Raw genomic sequence first — 21,095 nt, forward strand, 5'->3', positions numbered from 1 at the left:
ATGCATTTAACTGTTGAGGACAATCACAGCAATAAAGTTGTACTTTTGACAATATATCTGATGTCTGCAGTCATTTTTAAGTGCATTGAAAAAAAAAAATCGAAAATCAAATCAAAACTCAAATTTTTCTTAAAGAAATCAAAGATTTTTTTTTAGGCAAAAATCGCCCAGCCTTAATATCAGGTGAGGAGGAAAAAAAAGCTAAATGTTATGTCAGGGCAGGAGGATTCCGTGGAGATCCAACACATTGGAGTAATTCCCAGACATGCATGGGTGCAGACTGTGAATACTAATGTGGCTAAATTCTCACAGACACTGGCAAATTTATAGCATATATAAAAATAAAAAAAAAAATTACCACATTAAAGATTTTCAAAAGCTATTATGTAAAGTTATTCAGTTTTAATTTCTTGTTACCAAGATATCTTCAATAAAATTTGATGGATTAAAAACCTATTATTATTGTTTCTCCCAATACTAAACTAACAATATGACAAAAAAGATTAAAGGTGTGAAGGTTTAAATTGGTTTAAAGAAATGGCCTTTTTTCAAATTTTATGAAAGTGTCTCTCTGAAAGATAAACCATACATATTGAAGTACAGTATTTGAGCCCCTGTACTAATCACACATTTGAGAATTTTACCGTATCAAAGTATAAGGTGTACCTGCATGTTTGGGTAAAAGAGAAATACAACCACAGAGCATTATTGTGAAGGGACAAACGCAATAAAAACATATGCCTAGAGAAAGATTACACTTACAAATAATTATGTAAAACGCAGAATCATAAATGCATGTTTTTTTCCCACCAAATTAAAAACTTCAAAAACATGTAGGGAGGTTTTTTTGAGAGAAAGAATATTTTAAAACTGTATAAATATGCTTTACACAATCAACAGAAAACAGAAAACACAAATGCAAGCAAAGTGGCAATGAAAACATTGTGAAATATTATTAAAACCAACACAATCCCGATTTGTGGTCATGCATTCAGAGATTAAAAGGCAGCTGCAGAGTCTCCAAACCTAACTGGGTTCAGAGATAACACACAGGAACCACAGGGACTGCCACTGGCAGCTGGAGCTCATGTTATTCTCTAGGATGAGATTATATAGACTGCTAACAATATTAAATGTTGAGTGTGAAGCCATTTAGCCTTGTTTATGGGCGATGCAATGCACTAATAAATAGATCACAGTAGAGAACATAGAGTATATGAGGTATCCTTCTGACCTCATAGAATCCATCCACTTTGTGATGAACACTGAATTCAATTTTCATAAAAGAAAAACACATCTGCATCAGCAAGCACGACAAACAACAGCACTCCCACCTGCACTGGCATGGCCCACAGGTTAGGACAGAGGAAGAAGAACCACATCAGCTGGTTGGTATCTATGGCAACCAGATTGCAGATCTGAGCGACTGTGAGCTCGCCCATCGACATGTTGGAGGTGCACAGGCGCATGATTTTGTTGTAGATTTTAGTCTGAGGACAAAAACCAAAGTGCAGAAACAGACACATAGTCAGATCTGCTGGTTTTATTTACTTTTGTCATAAAAACAAGAAACAAATGCATATAAGGAGAACAGTACAGTATGTCCATGAGACCGACAGACATTTTTACTCGGGCTGGGACTGGGAAATAACGCAGTTTAATAGTGTTGACTGAAGTGTCTAGTAATTGATAAAAAATAATAGCTACTGATTAAAAATACATTTTCAAATTTTAAATTTTTATTGTTTTTCAAATTAAACCTCAAAATCTTAAATAACTGTATTCTATATTATGTACTGTAAATATAGTTAAAATTAAATTCAGTTCAAAAAACAGAAAGAGAAGGAAGAATAATAAACAAAATGGAGTATAAAAATATCTGAGCTGGCGCATCTCATCACTTTGTGCACTAATCTTAGTTACTCTGTATTTGTTACACATCATAACAAACATGATCAAGAACTAATTATAGGGGTAAAAAGTATTTGGGGTCGCCACAAATTAGTAATATCAAAAATGGGGTCACAAGCTAAAAAATGGTTGGAAACCACTGAATTAGATTCATTTTCGTCCCACCACTATTTTTTTACCTGTATGGCACCGCGCAGGTTGATGCCTGTTTCAATTGCCACATAGTAGGAAGCCTGAAGGAAGGTCCTCTGCAGGAGCAGGGCGATGAAGAGCAGCACGGCTAACACGTAAGCATTCTCCAGAAATTCCTTTGAGGAAATGAAATAGATACCAAGGAGTCTCATCTGAAAGAACAGATAGAGAAGAGAGGGATTGAGATTTAAACTCGTTTATCATTGTTCAGCAGAGTACATACAGAGTCCATGACGTCCTGCGGGGGGAAGTGAAGATTGTGTGTCAATAAATTCAATTAAAAGGGTTTAATGGTTTGAGACTTCCTGCTGAATTTCTAACCAGCCTCAGTTCTGCAGCCTTGTGTTGTGAGTGAAAGCCAATTAATGGCAATGCAGTAGAGCGCACAGATGGCGCTCGGACAACCCATAACAATGCAGTTTACCTTGAGCTGATGGAAACCCTATCTGTCTTTAGAAATAATTAATTCAGCATCAGTAATGAGTCTTTCTCCCACAAGGAACTGCTAATAATGGATCTTTAAGAAGCCTCTGTGCTCAATTCAACCCTGACCATTCCTCATGTCTCTTGTTCCACTTGAACACTGAGCCACATGTCTTTTTTCCCCATCGTCTACCTATGTCGTTAAAGGTTAACACTATAAGAAGTGAACGATGCATGTTCTTTTCTTGCTAAATTATTAAAGTAAAAATAGGTTTCCACATATTACTAACTCTTCCTGTATTCAGGGAGCAGACATAGTACATCAAAGAGCCATTAATCTAAGAATAGGTCTATTTAACCATCAGTACACAACAAGCTCAATGACTACTGATATTCTACAGCAGGGATGTCAAACTCTATTTAATTCAGGGGCCAAATATGGAGCAGTTTAATCTCAAGTGGGCTGCAGATTATAGGTGGTAAAATGATACATTTGATCATTCTTGAACCCTAGTTTGCACTTTCATGTATAATAGTATTAAAAGTATGTAAGGCACCGACAGCAAGCATTAAGTGGCCAAATTTATTTCATTTGGGGAATAATTTGTGATATAGGAGTAAAAAAAAAAACTGTGAAACCTGGGAAAAATGTGCAGTTTCATTGAATTTGTGATGGCTAAATTTTCCCCTGAATGGCTCAGAAGATATTTTAATCCAGCAGCAGTCCTTTGTATTTGTTTGTACTGGTAATGTCATGTTGTGGACTGTATGTGTGAACTGTGCGACTTGGTGGCAATATTAAAGTTTCTCTAATCTAATCTAATTTGTGTATTTGGAGATACTGAGATATCTATAACTGAATTAGTTGGTGATTTACACAATGAGTCATGTTTTCGCTGTCATTTTTACTTCCTCCTGGAAACTGAATTGGGAGCTTTAAAGGGCCTGATTTGGTCCCCGGCCCTTGAGTTTTGTGTGTCTACAGCATCTCTTTCAAACAATACCTAATGATCTGATCTTACTGGAGAGGTTCTGTAAATAATGTGCTCTGTGTAAAGCATCAGAAATGCAAACATCCCCTGCAGTAATAAGTGTCATGAAGATTCAAAGTTGTTCTAATTAGAACAATGAGATGGAACATTGTACATGACCACCGCCTCTGTCCCATAAGTAAAAGCAACATCACGTCTCAGTCCCGTCGGAATAATGTGCTGCATGTTGTTATATATACTGAACAAAAATATAAACGCAACACTTTTGTTTTTGCTCCTATTTTTGAACTCAAAGATCTAAAAAAAATTCTATATACACAAAAGACCTATTTCTCTCCAATATTATTCACAAATATGTTTAAATCTGTTAGTGAGCACTTCTTCGAGATAATCCATCCCACCTCACAGTTGTGGCATATCAAGATGCTGATTAGACAGCATGATTATTGCACAGGTGTGCCTCAAGTGTGACTTGACCTTTGAAAAAGTTTTGCGCAATGCATTGTGGGATTGGAAAAAGTCCCGTAAATGAATGCAAAGGCGGTGCCAAAGTTTTCACCATAAGAATGAAGTAAAACACTTTTATGCATCCGTTTACGTGACTTCATATCCCACAATGCAATGTACGAAACTTTTACGACATGTCAACAGACATGTTTACATTGGAGATCAAAACAGACTTTTGGGCAGCAATTTTCACCATCTACATTTGTTTGTGAGTAAATTATACAATTATTTTCGCTTTAAAGCGTTATTTGTCTGCACTTTCTGCACCTCATACATGATCCTCAACACGTATCTATCTATTTACGATAAGTTGAAAAGCACTCGGCATGATAATCAGGAAGTAGCTGCTCCAAGAATAAGGAGGGTATTTTTAAAGACAATGGCAATGCTGGATACAGGATTGGATACAAATTGACTACATCCAATAAGTAGGTAAATAAATTGTATTGTGGTTAAATTTATAATTTTCCAACTCACCGGCTGCTGTATGGTTCGATTGTCTTTGCTGATGTGATGGACAATGCCGGAGATGCACAAAGGCCCAGCGAAGCCCAGCAGGTCAGCAAGAAAACGGAACGTGATGCTGAGAATCAGAGGTCTGCCAAATGCTTTCCTCATTGACTGCCAGATCCACTTTGGGCCTTGGGGTGCTGTTCCCTGAGGCTTCTGGGAAAAGACAAAAGCAAAAGGGATACAGGAAAAACATCAGCTTATGCCACTGAGGATACATTTCTTGTTGCAGATTGTCATTTGTTGAAAAAACGAATCTGCGGTGAGTGGAAAACAATTTTAGCAGCTTGAATGATTGAAAAATCTAAATTACAATCATAAATCCACACGTCACAGGAAAACAATTCTATGATTTCCTGCGTTTAATGAGGTGGGGTAGTGGTAAATTGCACACTTGTGTCTCTTGTAGAGACCGTCGTGCCTGTTCTTTGAGCGATCAACTTGTTGAACAACTGAAAAAAAGGGGGGTGAACGATGTCAGACTACAAAAGCAATTGAACTCATTTGCTGTGGAAAAAGTACCATTAGCTGAAGAGTGTGAGAGGAACCTTAAAATTAGGTCAAGTTCAATGTATCCTCCTGCTGCTTCTAATGTGATCTTTAAACAACGCTGCAGGGTAGAGCTAACTATTGATCACATGTGTAACCAATCAGGACACATTCAACTACTACTGTGAAGGAAACAGCAAGAAAAAACCCCCAAAAAGGTGTCATACATATAAGAAAAAGTTACTTTCCCAGATCAACTTAAAGAGCAAATCGATTTTTTAAAACAATGACAATGATCAAAACCCCCCATTTAACAATTAAGACCAAAGCTTGGTTTAGTGCAGTGGTTCCCTGCCCTTTTCTTGTCATGAACCTATTTTCATATCACAAATGACCCCCAGACAAATTTTTTTCTCTAAAATTATTTTTTCTATCATGTTTGTTATACTGTAATACAAATACATAGTAGCCAGGATTAGTGCAGAAAATGACAGTATGCACCTGCAGCTCAGATATATTTTTATACTGCATTTTATTTTAACTAGATTTTCATTTGAGAAAGTGAAAGCATAGAAATACATACTTGTGCGTGGTGTTTTCATTTTAAAAACTTTTTCTTTCTTTTTTTTTTAAATAATTAAAGCTTTTTGAGCTTTCTGCTTCTTTCTGCACTGTATACAGTATTTATTTCTGTGATATGTATTGGGTTTTTTTAATTGTGCTAAACAGACAGATAAATAAATACAAGTTTAAATTAAATTGAATACTTTTTAAAAATAAAATAAAAAAACAATAATTTTACATGGAAAAATAAATCAATTACAAATAAAAATAAAAATATGCCCAATCAGTTTTTTTCATTTTATTATTACTAGACATTTTAGGCGACCACATTTTATTTCCGTTGAGGCCATGACCCCAAGGTTGAAAATCCTGGTTTAGTGAGTCAGTGAACAACAGACAGTGAGTGAGAGGAAACCATCTGGATGTGGTGCAATAAACAGTCCCACAGTCTGTACACACACACACACGCACACACGCGCGCACACACACACACACACACACACACACACATCTACCTTGGGTTCAACCTTCTTAGAGAAGAGCTCCTCATTCTCACACACTCTCACAGCTAAACTAGCTTCCCATGAAGTGCTGTGTTTTCAAGCCCTGGCTCGGGTCGAGATGTCACCTCGTTCACAGTGCAGTGAGAATGACCCCCCGCCTCCGGGTCCCCCACTACTGCCATTGCCCATCCCAACTGTTCCACTGGGATCTCCCACATTGCTCCCATCCCTCACTCTTCCAGAAAGGAAGTGGGCTTGTGTTCACACCGACTGCACACCAAACAGTAACAGATCCCTGTGACCTTCCAAACACTGGAAAACCATGACCTTGAGGAGGTCCGACCCCTCACACGTGCTCTAAGAGTAAGACAAAGTAAACGTCACAGCAAAATATCCCCAGCAATGAGCAACCGCTGCAGTCAACAGAGCAAAAAACAAAGTAAACTGTGAGACTGACAAATGATTGTTGTAATTAAAACATTAAAAAAAATAAAATATATATATATATACATATATGTGTGTTTGCTTGGGTACATTTCAGAAGTAAAATGCATAAACTAATCTATGTGTGTTTGTTTTGTTTTTATTAAAAATAAATGATCATTTTTTGATGCTGGACCGAATGTAGACTGTTACCATGGTAACAATGAATTGTCAAGTGCATAGTTTTTGACAAAACTGCCCCTAAAAAAACAAATTTCAAAGAGCATGCAGAAATATTATATTTTAGGATGTGCCATCCATTACAGAATACTAACAGGTACTAACAGGAGAGAGCATATTTCTCCAGTATTGGCTTCCCTTCATTGGCTTCCTGTAAAATCTAGAATAGAGTTTAAAATCCTTCTGTTAGCCTCCAAAGCTCTGCATGATCAAGCTCCTGCATATCTTAGAGACGTATTAGTGTCCTATTGTCCGGGCAGAACACCCGCTCTCAATTTGCTGGCCTTCTGGAAGTTCCTAACGTGTCTAGAAGTAGAACAAGAGGAAGAGCATTCAGCTACCAGGCTCCTCACCTTTGGAACCAGCTTCCAGTCTTAGTACGGGAGGCTGCTACCCTCTCCACCTTTAAGGCTAAACTCAAAACCTACTTATATGCTGAAGCGTATACCGTATAACAGCATTAACTTAACAGCTAGAGCGGACATGGGCTTGTCCGTAAATGGTCGCATTTTACAGTCCTTGGAGTCACTGTTAGATTACAAATAAATGTGAAGAGATTCAAATTCTGATGCAGCTGGTTATGATTTACTGTCCGCAGAAACAGGACTGAATCATAACATAACCTAAAAGCTAGAGCGGACATCTGCTTGTCTGTGAACGGTCACATTTACAGACCTTGTTAGCTTACCAATAAAGAGAGTCGTCACCTTTATAATAAGTATTGACTAGACCACTGGGAGTGAGGCCCAAGGCCAAGGCAGGCTGACCTGATAATACTGTATCATGTTTGTTCTGCAGTCAGTGCCTTCTCCTCGCCCTTCTCTGTCTGCTCTGTTTCAGGTGTCGTGAAGCTGATGATGGCAGTTCCTGATCTGTGGTTCACGGCTCAACTAGTATGGGACACACTGATGTTCTATCTCTATCCTGTTCTGTTGGTCCTTCTGTTCACTAACCCCAACCAGTCAACGCAGATGGCTGCCACCTCTGAACCTGGTTCTGTTGGAGATTTCTTCCTGTTAAAAGGGAGTTTTTTCTTCCCACTGTCACTAAATACTTGTTCATGTGGCTCTTGTTGGGTTTTTTTCTTTCTTATTATGAATGTTATATTTTCATAAGCGCATTGAGATGACTGTTGTAAATTGCGCTATACAAATAAAGTTGAATTGAATTGAAAGACTGTTATGGCTGGTGCCTCATGGCCTTTCAGCCTGCCCTTCCTCCTCTCTCATAACACACCTGACTCACATCAGCAATCAGGTAGGAGAGGGAGGAGGAGCAGTATAAAGGGCTGAGAGGACTAGAAGGAGTAAGGCACAACAACAGACCAGCAGCAGACATGTGAGGAGAGTTTTTCAGCGCCCCACTGGACATCTTCGTGAGTTTGTTATTTTAGTTTGCACTGAAGATTTCTGGTAGTCCTGTTTTACGTGTTCCTGTAGTTCAGTGTTTTGTATGTTTTTGTAGTTTAGAGGGTGGACACTGGGACGACGGCCCTGTATAGGGTTGGCCCAGTGTCCTCCCTACTTTTGTTCAGTTTGGCCAGGGTCTCCAGTCCCTTTTAGTTTGTTCTGTTGCTACTTTTAATATTTTGTTAATAAATACTTTTGATAACCCTTGCTTTCTATGTGGCGTCCTATTTATGTTGCGGCCCCTCAAGCCTTGATATCACATCCTAGAAGGGGTTGCAACAAAGACATTAATACAATTTTTTTTTTTTTTTTTTTTTTTTTTTTTTTTTTTTTTTAAACATCTTCGTTTCCCATTTACATTTTGATAATGATAAATACTGTCCAACCCACCCAGAAAACACCAATAGACTACAATGAATAAACAAATCTCCATGTATATTTAATAAATACCTTTTTATGTTGTTAAGGGAAAAAGGAAGCCAGGGAAGAAGGTTCAATATGAGACCATTATTATTCATTAACAAACCTTTTACTTTTTAAATTGAATGAGGAATTAAAGCAATAGTGTATAATGAGCCTTACATTTCTGTGTCTGCTCCATACAGTGAGACATTTGTTTGTAACAGCAGTAATTAATGAAATGTGTAATATTTGCATTTAGTTTACCAGTGCTATTAAACACTAGACTAAAATGACAAAAACTCAAAAGTGCCTATAAGAAAGGCGTGTCTAACTTAAAAAGAAACCTCAAAACAAACAAACTTCCAAAAGAGCTAAAATAAAACGTTTTGAGAAGCTTAAGAAGAAGCAAAAGCTTTATTTTGAGCTCTTATGTAAATATTTAAAAACTGATGTGTTTCTAACTGTGTTATCTGGGTTAAACCCTTCATGGCAAACAGTTTTTAATCTTTTTCTGCTTCTGTTTATTCACCCGTGCTTAATACTTTTTATTGGGGGGCTGGAGAACTTAAAGTAATGAACACATGCTTAAGAGAAAGAAGAGGAAAAAAACAAAAACTGAGCCACCAGAGCTTGAACCAGCTACTGTATACTGTCATCCATCAGTGATTAATGTGACAGACAAAATGCAGCAAATTTACCCTCAGAAGTCAATTTAGAGATTTCATAAAAACATCAGACACATGTTTTTGGATTATTGGAGAAAAACAGAGTGAGGGTAAACATTCAAACCCTCACTCTGTTTAGTCTAAACCCTTATTGGCTGAACACAGGCTCAGGGGCAGCATTGCTAACCTCTGCCCAGTACTGGTGTGCACATTTCTTACAGAGCAACAATCACAAATCAGAAGAAACCTCAGTCTGAGAGTCAAAACATTATTAAAGTCAATCCTAAATTATAAGGTTTTTCTCTACCTTCTTCTTGGATCTTTTCATTGAACAGCTCTGATGACAGATACGAGTTGTATCATTTCAATGTGGTTTATTCACAAGCAAAGTTTATCAGACTAAGCCTACGCACAGGTGGCCTAACATACAGTAGAAGTCTGTGTCTCTCAAACCCCTCCTTGCACCATACTCATGAGAGGCTGGTGCAGACGTGACCTCGCAATATATCACAAGGCAGACAGACTCTGCTCAGCTCCCTTTAGTTTCATAGCCGACCAGACAGACATTAAAAAATACAGAAATAATATTTTACTAAGTATTATTCTTTTTTTTAATTGCACATACTGTAGCTCAGTTAAAATCACTCAATTTTTTTGGAGCGAAAAACACTTGGAAAAACTATTTTGTTCACTAACCTTTTGCGCTTCAAAAGCTTTGCGCAACTTAATGTAGTTGGTGAGCGCTCTCATGGCGATGGGCAGTTTGCCGATGACTTTGAGGTCGATTGGTCTTCGGTGGGCCGAGGTAATGAAGGTGTTCATCCACCAATAGGTGGCTTTGGACAAAAGGTTAACAAAGGGCTGCAGGAAACGAACGCCAAGGTCCTGCAGGTCCTCAGGGGGCTTCACTTCAGTCGGGTTTGCAAAACACACGTAGCGCTGTGACAGAAATGACAAATGAGGGAAGACAAGTTGGATTTAAGGATTGAGTCTTTTTGGTGACTTCAAAAATGTGATGCTGAGTTAAGGAAAGGTGAGCCAGTAATTGGATGTTCAACCAAGCAGGAGAATTCGCTTTTTCATCAAGATATTAATAATAAAAAATAAATAAATAAACTAAAATTTTAAAACACATTTTTACTTTTACACTCTAAGGTTGTTGACAAGACTGTAACGAAACAAGCAATGGACAACTTCTGGTAAAGTTAACAATCAAAAGACTGATAATCTTGGCTGTATTTTACATTATTTTTTAATTGTCCTTCAGGGATTGTATATATTAGGGCAAAGATTGGCATTTCTGGGGCAGCAAAGATGTGATCGTCTAATCCGAGGGCCACATTGTGAGTGTTTTGTTGTGTATTTTATATTTGTGGAGTTGTTGTTTTGTGTGTTTTTGGAGTCATTTTTTGTATCATTATTTAAGATTTGTATATTTTACTGTCATCTTGTGTGTGTGTGTGTGTGTGTGTGTTTTTTTTAATGTATACCTAATTTTTGGTGTCGCACAAAATTAGGGCCAACAGTTTTTTGTCTGCCTTCAGGTGAGCTGCAGCATTAACGGTACCATAAATTAATTTAGTTCTGGATTTCTGAAAGATTGATGTCTTGCTGCTGTGCAATAAAATCCTGATAAAACACCTTTTGATTTAATACACATATTTAATTAGACTGCTCGACTGGGTTAGGGGTGTCATCACATGCACTCAATGAATTTTATAATGACATTTACCTCATCAAAAAAGACCTTGGTAATATCTGGACATATGTTGATTAAGGAATTGTGAATCATGTTTGTCCCTCTCTGAGAGTCTCTAAATGAAAAATGCACAAACATTGAAAATAGAGAGGAGACAGTGCCTGTGTAAAGTATTCTCTATTTTTCTACACAGTAAAATGTCTTAAAAAGGGGATCAATAAGACAGGTTTATCTATAATAGTTGGTTATTTAGCTCAAGTAAGGAATAAGAATAAAAAAGGGATGGGATTATAAAAAAAAATTTCCTCTTCTTACCGCCTTTTGGTCTTATAAGTTATTATATATATTTTTCAATATTCACTTCTGTTTGTTGGTAATCCATTGTGATATTTTGTTAACTTAATTTCTAATTTTACATGTTTGAAAGACTGCCGATCTATTGAAAAATACTCTACAGTTCTTCCTAGGGACTTTGAATCAGTGACAGATGTAGAAACTCAGCAGCAAAGGTAAACATTGGAAAACTCTCCATGGAAAACACTAAATAATTCTGTGTTTCTACTATAGTAGCATCATTATGTGAACGACTGAGAACAGCCACAGACACACTATTGAAAAGAAACAATCAGATGTTTTATGAGCAAAAAAAGGATGAAATTAGTGAAAGGATTAAAATAGACCATCGGTTTGTTGTGCAGTAAAGAATACAAGGTTCATATTTAAAAACGCTTGTAAATTGTTATTTTTAGATTGGCCTTCAACACTGCCCAGGTTTGGATTGAAATAACTGATTATAAGGGTTTCACTTAGTGTTAAAAGCAGCAATATCAGACGTTTGAGATCTAGGCTAGACCTCATCACAGCGGCTCTTCAAACGATTCATGCACAGTTATTGCAAACAGTCTATTTTCACCACCTTCAGAGAAGCTTTACTCAACAACACCAACCAACAAATGAAGCAAAGGTGACAGCAGCTAAAAACAGGCTACAATCTGAGAGCCGCACATGCCTGCGCATCACACACGAGACAACACTCACCCGGCCAAGTATGACATTGATCTCCACTGCGAGTAGTAGTCCATAAAGCAGCACCAGCAGTCCTGTGATGCAGTAGCGTAGCTGCCTGGGGCTGATGCCATGCTCTGTGTACTTGGCAAACTTGATGGTCTTCATGATGAACGCCAGTACCCAGTATATGAGCAGAGCTGAAGAGATTTGGCAGAGATAAGCGGTGCACAGTAAATCACCGGACAACTCCAGGAGATAAATATCCTGTTAGCAGATTTAGATCACAGCTTTGAAATGAACTGCATGTTATAGAGTCCCCAGTAATAAATTACTGTGTGTAAAATTGGATGAGTGTAAGTTACACAGTTTGTACTGTATATGTAATGACTAGTGCTACATTGACGCCTCAGTTGGTTTATCAATCATTCATTTGACCAGTCGGCAGTAAAAAAAACAAAAAACACGTGCATTTCTATTTCTTTATCCAGATTTCAGATCAGCAAAAACACTGGATAACTTCAGATAGGTTTTAATTGTCACAGCAGAGATTTAAATTCTGACATGGAAAGTGGATAGTAAAATGTCTTTGACAGTAAGTGGCAGACTTGGGTACAATGAGTTTCTTTTCTGATGGAAAGCATTATATTGATATTCTGACAGATACATTGACGGAAGTGAATGAATCTCTATTTAAAATATTTATTTCTGTCTGACTGGGATGATGAAATCTCCAAAGCGGAGGCAGCTAACGGACATAATGGGAGTGAAACTATAAAGCGTTAAAGACCGTGCATGGATGAGTTGGTGGTGCACATGAAAGAAAGGAAACCACGTGAGCATTGGAAAAGAAGCACGTCCGCATTATATAATGACATCGCCTGATCAAAGATAATAAGTGATGATAATGTGTCTGAGTGACGTTTTAGGATAAGATTGAACAATTGCTTAGTGACACATGCGAAACAATAAAAACTGGAAAACCTTTTTTTTTCCACAATAATGGTCGAAATCATTTCTCAGTGTTGTCTAAAATCAATGAAGCATTCATCTGTGAATAGTTACGCTGAAGTTCTTTTCCAAATTTGTCATCAAATCCTCCCAGGGAAAGTAATTTGCAGCCATGCTGAGTTCAATCCAGGAGATACGGATAAAGAGATGAATTATTTCTACTGAACCAGAAGAAGTCTGGGTCAACAGTATGAAATATTACAATACGACTCTAAATAAAATACCTTTTTGTAGTTAATAAAACAAAAAATCACAATAGTCACAATAAGAAAATCCAAAGAAAACAGAAATGTCATACCGAGTAATAGTCGAGGAAAGTTGGAGGTCTCAATATTATGGTAGTAGATAATTGATGTTACACCAGCCATGAAGGCTAGAGCTGCAGGCATGTACAAGTGAAGATGGAGGGAATGGCTGAACCTGTAAAAGAGAAAAGCAATAATAATTCAATAAATGTTAAGAAAAATAGAGTTGTCTAAAACTGTGTATAAAATGCCTTTATAGACAAGAACACCAAAGTTCACTTGTCTACCTGACAGCGGTAGCATATATGACTAACGCTTTATGGAGGGACAAATTCATCTGTTCACTAACTAGCTAGCTTTAGCTCATTTCTGCCTTTACCAAAACAAGTCAGTTTTCTCCAATGATGTCAATAGCTCTAGCATACTGCTAATCTACTATTGTTTGAAATAAAAAACAACAATAAAAACTATACCCTGTGTTTTTATCCACATCAAATTAAATCGAATTGAACTCGCAGCAATTTATTGTAAGCTAGCTGCTAACTGCTAGCAAATGTTTCAGGATTGTTCTATAGATGTTGCGCTCACTTCAAACTTTCCACCCTCTTGAATGTTTTGTTGTTGTTTGACAATGTTTTTTGATGTACTAAAACTGTATATAAGCTGCCTTTTTAGACAATAACAGCAAAGTCCACTTGTAAAAACGTCGACTCCAGCTGCTAGCGCTAGCATTTATTAGGAAAGATGGTATGGTTGTTGAAGGTGATTAAAAGCTGTCTTAAGGAACAAATTCAAACTAGCTAGCTTTAGCTCATTTATGCCTTTATCAAAAATAGTCAGTTTTCTCCAATGATGTCATTAGCTCTAGTATACTGCTAATCCACTAATGTTTGAAATAAAAAATAACAATAAAAACTATACGCTGTTTTTTTTTTTATCCACATCAAATTAAATCGAATTGAACTCGCAGCAATTTAATGTAAGCTAGCTGCTAACTGCTAGCAAATGTTTACGAATTTTTCTATAGATGTTGCTTTTACTTCAAACGTTCAACCCTTTTGAATGTTTTCCTGTTTTTTAATTTCCATACAACAGCTGGAGAAAAACCCTACCTTCCTCTGAAGAATCAGAGAGACATCACAGCTGCTAGCATTAGATGATTTAGGACAGCAATCGATTATCTTGAGGCGCTGATTGCAGGTAATTACTTTCACCTGCCTATGCTTGTGTTTAATTAAAGAAGGTGAAAACTACTCAGAAATGCAACACGACAATCAAGAAAAACCTTCGACAACATCCTTGTAGTCTCAGCCTGATCCTTCATCGTATATTTTCTTATCCAACGACATGATACTCATGGTAAAATGAAGACTATAGTGAAAATTCTTGGGTGGAAGTAAATACAAGTAATGATTACTGAAAGTGACTTTTAATGGCTTGAGAATAATGTAACAAAGCCCCAATGAGGCTATTAAACTGCTAAACGTACCCGTCTGAGACGATGCCTTCTGCAACCTCACAGACGAGGATGAAGAGGAGGATAAAAGTCAGAAGCCAGCGTAGGTTGTGTCCAGGGAAGTGGAGCCATGTGCTGTGATGGATGTGGACCTTTGAGCTCTGGCTTCCCCAGCCTCAAACATGAAAACAGATTAAAAAAAAAAAAAAACTGTTAAAGAACGCCAGTGTTAAAATGGAGGGGGAATGTTGATCAGGTAGTGTAGCTGCTTTTAATCTTCCTTTGTTCACCTACAAAGAGGAGCTCACAGCTGACTGATGATAGGGCTGTGTGCGTGTGCCAGAATCACCTCGTGAATCATATCGTCGCTGTAATTACATCGCTCCTTTCGTGGCAAAGCAGAGACTTTTATTCCTGCCTCTGTGTTTATCTGTTTGTTTGACTGTTAGCATGGGATTACATCAAAAGTGCTTAACACATTCTAACCACATTTTAACCAAAGACAGACTTTACGCTAGGACTGGACGATTTAGACCAAAACTCAAACTGGAATATTTTTTCTCAAAATGGTGATATACAATATAAATCTTAATATTTTTAACTCTATAAAGTTTTAACAGAAAAAAAAAAAAATTCTGGGTTAAATTTGCTGATGCAGAATGCCACACAGACACATTTACTAACAAAATGCAGCACAATATGTGACTCTTTTTTTCCTATAAGGGACAGCATGTATGAGGGTACCGAAACCAATGCCATATGCCAATATGGCACCGGTTCCGACGTAAATGGTATAACCAGACCAAATAAGAACGAACGTTTTGGTGTCATCACAGATGATGACACCAAAATTATATTGCCCAGGCCTACCTTATGTCATGAAAGTGGATCAATACTATTTCTGGATAATTTTTTTTAAAATCTAAAAAATCCCTATCGCTTATCATTGGCACATTGTCAGAAATGTATATCTCGGTTTGTAATTCACTGATCTTTATAAAATTCAACTCAGTTATGTTGAGTGGGTTTCTCAATGACCTCACTGAGTTTCATCCAGATCGGTTCCGGATTGTGCATTTCATTGCAATTTTTCATAAAAGTGGGGGTTCCCATACATTTGGAGCTACTGCAGTTATTAATAGGGACTAGGAATGCAATATAGCAAAATAAGCAATAATCAAAATTAAAAAAAAAACAGAAATATGAAATTCAAAAAAAATACGCAGCACGCAGATGCTCCGTTGACTCAGTCAGTTGTGTGTAATGAAGAAACAGTGAGCGAGCAAACACAGCATCCGCGATTGTTCGAATACGAGCCAACGTATTTGTTGAGCAGCCAGAATTCAACACATCTGATCACTAAAGCGTCTTCTACGCAAAGATTGAGACTGATCATGTGATTTATGTTTGTGTCACGTTGATGCCCACATCACTGTGTCCACACACATCAGAGCAGATCCTCTGCACTTCATCAAGTAAAAGACTGCATGGAGAAGGCTGAGAGTTACAGCCTACACCATTATGACGATGATTGGGAAATGAAAAGCTACGCGCTCCAAACATGAGCCGTATTTGAATCTCACACAGGCCAAAACATTGGTGCAGTACTGAAAGATGCAGCTAAAGAATGAAAAGTCCAAAGTATAAAGGCCCTAAGACACACTTGTCAAACTGACAAATCCAGCCCTTTGGAGCATCAAATTCGACTCGAGAAAGAAAAAAAAAATGTAAATATCTCAGCCCCTCAAAATACAAAAATTCTATTAGAATCCACAATATTTGCAGAGCTCAGTTTTCTACTTCTTATACAGCAGTCATTTTTGATCTCAAATTGATGAAAGAACTCTCAATTTTTCCAAAATCTGGCAAATTTTCCTCAAATGATTACACAAAATTTCCCCAAATTCCCAAAATCAGTGAAATTTAATTGAACGATCTTGCAGGGACTGGTATACTCACATACTTTATCATTTATATGTGAAAGTGCATACCAGGGCACATGAAAGTTGAATTTGTTATTTTTCCTGCTTAAAATCTGTGTCCCACTTAAGCTCAAACTGGTCCATATTTGGCCCCTGAACTAAAATGAGTTTGACACTCCTGCTTGAAGACAAAAGTTTTATTTTTCTAGACTTTTATGTTTGAGAAAAGAGGAATAACAATTAAAACAAAGGCGGACACTCAGAACCTCGTTATAACACTCCGTATTTCTTTGTCGTTTCATGTCTAATGTGGCAGTAATAATTTGTAAGTATAATGCTAAGAAATGTCCTACTGTTTCCAATTTTAGCTGTCAAATTGTTTTTCATCAATAAAGATTTGTTACACGTTTGTTACTCTCTTTTTCATTTTATATATCATATCGTGAGTACCGTATTTCGTATCGTGAGCCCTATATCGTATTCCATATTGTATCGTGAGTCGACTATTTCATTACACCCATAATAAGGACAGGCATTTCTTCCAAGCCTTTAAAATGTGAATGATCATGGTTCAATGATCAGAGTTACTTTTGGGCAAGAGGATATTTGGTATTTTGTAGAGGTCTGTGCTCTCTGAGTGCTCTTGTTTTAAAGCTGCCATTATTTTTTCCCACATGCAACTATAACATCTGCAATACCTCCAATATTTGCTGATTTTGAAATGGCAGAACATCGTTTAAAGGAGACATATCATGGTTTTAAATCCTTCCTTTTTACATATAAATCATACAGTTGTGGTCTATATAAAGCAGAACTGCAATGCTTGGGTCTGAATTCCTCATTATTATAGCTCCACAGGCCCCTTTTCTACCCCTTTTCTGCTGTGTTTCTGAGAGCAACTCGTTTTGGTGCTGTCTCTTTAAATGCAAATGAGACACTCCATACCCCGCCCCCTCTTCAGGTTACAGAGGTGACACTCGGTTCAATTCCACCCTGTTCGTCCATTTTTGTAGTTTGATTGAAGAGATACGATTATCTAGCGGTGCAGAAACTTTTTATTCACACGTTATTTACAAAATGTCAACAACAGAAGACTTGTCCATCCAGCCTTACATGTTCGTGCGTGTGGGTTACTACATCCAACAACCGAACATTTTGACTTATCCTCTCGTAACTTCGGCATCCTTGAGCTTGGACTACAAAATAAAAGCGAGAAATAAAAATGGCGGATTGCTCAAAGTGTTGGACCTGGAGTTGATGTACTAATTTGGCAGTTCCGCTGCAAATACTGTGACGTTATTGTTCAAAAAATGTAATAGAGAATAGAAAAATCGAAACAGATTGAAACATATGACCTAAACAGAATATAAAGATATCTACGGAGCACCTGAAGAGACTAATTTGAACTTTTCTGTACTTCAAAGCACTCTAAATATATAACAAAATGCATTCAAGGGCTGAAAAAGTGGATTTAGCATGATATGTCCCCTTTAACATAAACACTCCATGATGTAAATATATTGAGTCGTTTTAAAATAAGCAGAAGTTTTATGATGCAAGGTGAAATGAAAATCATTCACACCCCTGTGGTTTGTCTCCAGTAGTTTGTGAAAGCACTTCAGTTCAAGGCGAGAAGAGAACAAGTGTGAGTCAAGGTTACACACATCACACCTCCATCATAAAACAGTGGTTTTCCTTCTGGCTTTGAGTTTGTATTAGTTTGTTCATTTTAGGATTTAACGGTTTGTTGGTGAAGAAATCACAGCAGGACTTCCATTTTAAGGTCACATCAATGTGACATGTTTCAATTAAATTTAGTTGCATAATGTGTGAAAACAACTTTGAAATGAAGATTACCTGCACAGTTTAGCAATTTTAAAGCTGGTGTGAATCAATTCAATGCAGTTTAATAAACTTCGTAGCCCCCAGGAAGACAATAAACAACACATTACAATAAAATACTCATGCATGACAAAGCACAAAATGTAAACATCAGTCAATTAAAAATAGATTATAGAGAGTGTAATGGTTTCTGAATAGACCCCTTAATGATCACGTCACAAATGGGCTGCAGGTGAAAACAGGAAACACCACTGGTTAAAGACAGTAGAGGCTAATAATGTTACAGCTTCTGTTTGGCCTCTAATTTCTCTCTTTTTCTTTTTTTAAATACAGCAGATGACTAGAAAAGAAATACACTGCAGACTTAATGTGTCAACACTCAATGTTACATTGCTACATTAAAAGGATTTACCTGACTATTGTCTCACATTATCTTCATAAATTCAAATACTTTTACAGTATAAGAATGAGGTGGATATTTGATGAACTTTGGATTACTTGTGTATTTTTGTTGTTGTTTTTTGTTTGTTTTTTGAATGTGTACGCAAATGCATTTATATGTGTTTGAAAGTTATCTATGTATCTGTTCATTGGTTTTTGTTTATTGATTGATTGTACCCTTCCCGATATGTGGGGGATAAGGGATGGGAGGGTGGGAGATTCTGAAATTCTTAGAATACTCTCTAATTATTAAAAAAAAAAAAAAAAAAAAAAAATCAATATAACTGGGGAAAAAAAGATAAAACATATATTTAGTATGTTTGCATTTGTGACCAGATCAAAAACACTGGGTCATACTAACAGGAGGAAGGCTAATAACCCCTAAAGTGGTTGGTTGATGTTTGCACTATACAAACACAAAGTCAATGATGCCTATGAGTTATAGATGAATAAGAACAGCGTAGGGAAAAAAAATCCTACTAAGCAAACTGATGGGTCATTGATCACATGAGAATGTCAACAATCGGCTGATAGAGGGCACGTAGAGAACATCACCCAGCTTCTGCTGACACATCAACTAACCATTGGGTTGTGCTAAGTGTGTGTGTGTGTGTGTGTGTGTGTGTGTGTGTGTGTGTGTGTGTGTGTGTGTGTGTGTGTGTGTGTGTGTGTGTGTGTGTGTGTGTGTGTGTGCGCTCAGCAGAAATGTGTGTCATGAGGAGGTTGATCTCCCCTCCCAGCAACTTACCAATGAAGAGGATGGGAAAGGTGATGAAGAGGAGGAAAACATGTGGGACCACATTGAGAGCGTCCAGGAAACAACCGTTGTTCAGCACGCCCCCGTCCACGTTGTAGGCCACAGAGTTGTTCTCGTTACCACAAAACGCCAAGGACATGGTGGAACCGGGACTCTGTGGGGATCCGGTCAAGAGGAGGAGGAGGAGGAGGAGAAGGAAGAGCAGGGGGAAGACGAAGAGGAGGAGGAGGGGGGGGGGGGACAGGCACAGAAGATGAAAAGGGGATTTTAAAAAGAAATTTCAAAGCATGTTGGCTTTTCAAGGATAGAATGCAGATTGTGTCTTCAGTTGGTCCCAGTCCATCTAAAAAGTCAGCCCCTCCCAGCACAGTTTCAGCACAGCTTCAGTGATAGAATGGGTTGCAGGGAGAATAAGAAAAAGGTCAGCAGCAGCGGCAAGCAGTCCGTCTATAGTGCAGGAGGAGCTCCTTCTCCTTTCCAGTCCATCCTTTGGACATCTGCATCCTGTTTGTCTGCAGCCTGCAGAGGTCCTACAGCTGAGGCGTCACTCGCTCACTGCACAGGCTACTGGGCTACAAGGGAATGCCTTTCAGCATGCAAATTCACGCACACACATACACACACGCACACACACATCCACAAAGCTAAAGCAGCATTCTGCAGTGCTCCTGCTATTCCTGTCTACAGGCTCAGACTCGACCTTGAAAAACATGAACAGAGAGCGGTGGGTGTGCAAACAAGCTGGAGAAAAGGTAGGAGTCAATAAATGCAGGAGAGGGAACTGAAGAGGACTGGGATGGTGAGCGATAGAAGTGGGGCTTGGAGCAATGCTGCTGTTGGATAGGATGTGAAAATATCACAGGGAAGTAAGCACGTGCATGGAGAAAATGAGCAACTGCTCGTAACACAATTTTTCCTGGACTTATGTATATCTAGCTCTTCTAAATATTCATATTCTTCATTACAAAAAAACTCATCAACATGTAGCTGAATAAAGCTTGGTGGCGTAAAAACGACACATCATTAATAAAGGAAAGGAGTGATATACATTATAAATGATGCTTTTGTGGGCTTGAATGAAGAGAATCCCATGCAGCCATGAGTCACTTCTGCTTAGGGATCATGAGTGACAAACACACATGATGCAGATTTTGATAATCCATGTTTCCGTACACACACACACACACACGCACACACGCACACACACACACACACACACACGCAGATAAATCGGTAGATAAAATAAAGCAGAGGGAGGCAACTTTGTTTGATCAGAGGACATGATCAACATTCATGTCAGCATTTAGAATATTGAGCGATCTGAGCATTAATAGGAAAGAACAAAGAGTTTCTCTAGTAATTTTGTGTTTTTCTGTTTGTTGTTGTCTCGTTGTGAAGCATTTTGTGCATTTCTGTTGTCCTTTTGTGTATTTTTCCTGTAAAGTATATGTTTTTTGGAGTTATATTCTGTATTTGTGTGTGTGTCA

General features: G+C 37.7%; 1 protein-coding gene across 3 annotated transcripts in view; it reads right to left on the reverse strand.

Annotated features, from left to right (window-relative positions):
• abcc8 (ATP-binding cassette, sub-family C (CFTR/MRP), member 8) overlaps window positions 1-21,095 on the reverse strand; it is an 80,113-nt gene that overhangs the window by 56,045 nt on the left and 2,973 nt on the right. For all 3 annotated transcript variants that reach the window (XM_028448502.1, XM_028448504.1, XM_028448503.1), the window contains exons 2-9: window positions 19,600-19,762; window positions 14,680-14,821; window positions 13,244-13,365; window positions 11,968-12,134; window positions 9,927-10,169; window positions 4,503-4,691; window positions 2,091-2,255; window positions 1,335-1,490 (exon numbers count right to left, since the gene is read on the reverse strand). In XM_028448502.1, the coding sequence (XP_028304303.1) occupies window positions 1,335-1,490; window positions 2,091-2,255; window positions 4,503-4,691; window positions 9,927-10,169; window positions 11,968-12,134; window positions 13,244-13,365; window positions 14,680-14,821; window positions 19,600-19,762 (1,347 nt within the window). The remainder of the gene's footprint in view (window positions 1-1,334; window positions 1,491-2,090; window positions 2,256-4,502; window positions 4,692-9,926; window positions 10,170-11,967; window positions 12,135-13,243; window positions 13,366-14,679; window positions 14,822-19,599; window positions 19,763-21,095) is intronic.

This window comes from Gouania willdenowi, chromosome 6 (assembly GCF_900634775.1).
Source record: "Gouania willdenowi chromosome 6, fGouWil2.1, whole genome shotgun sequence".
In the NCBI taxonomy this organism is placed as follows: Eukaryota; Metazoa; Chordata; class Actinopteri; order Blenniiformes; family Gobiesocidae; genus Gouania; species Gouania willdenowi.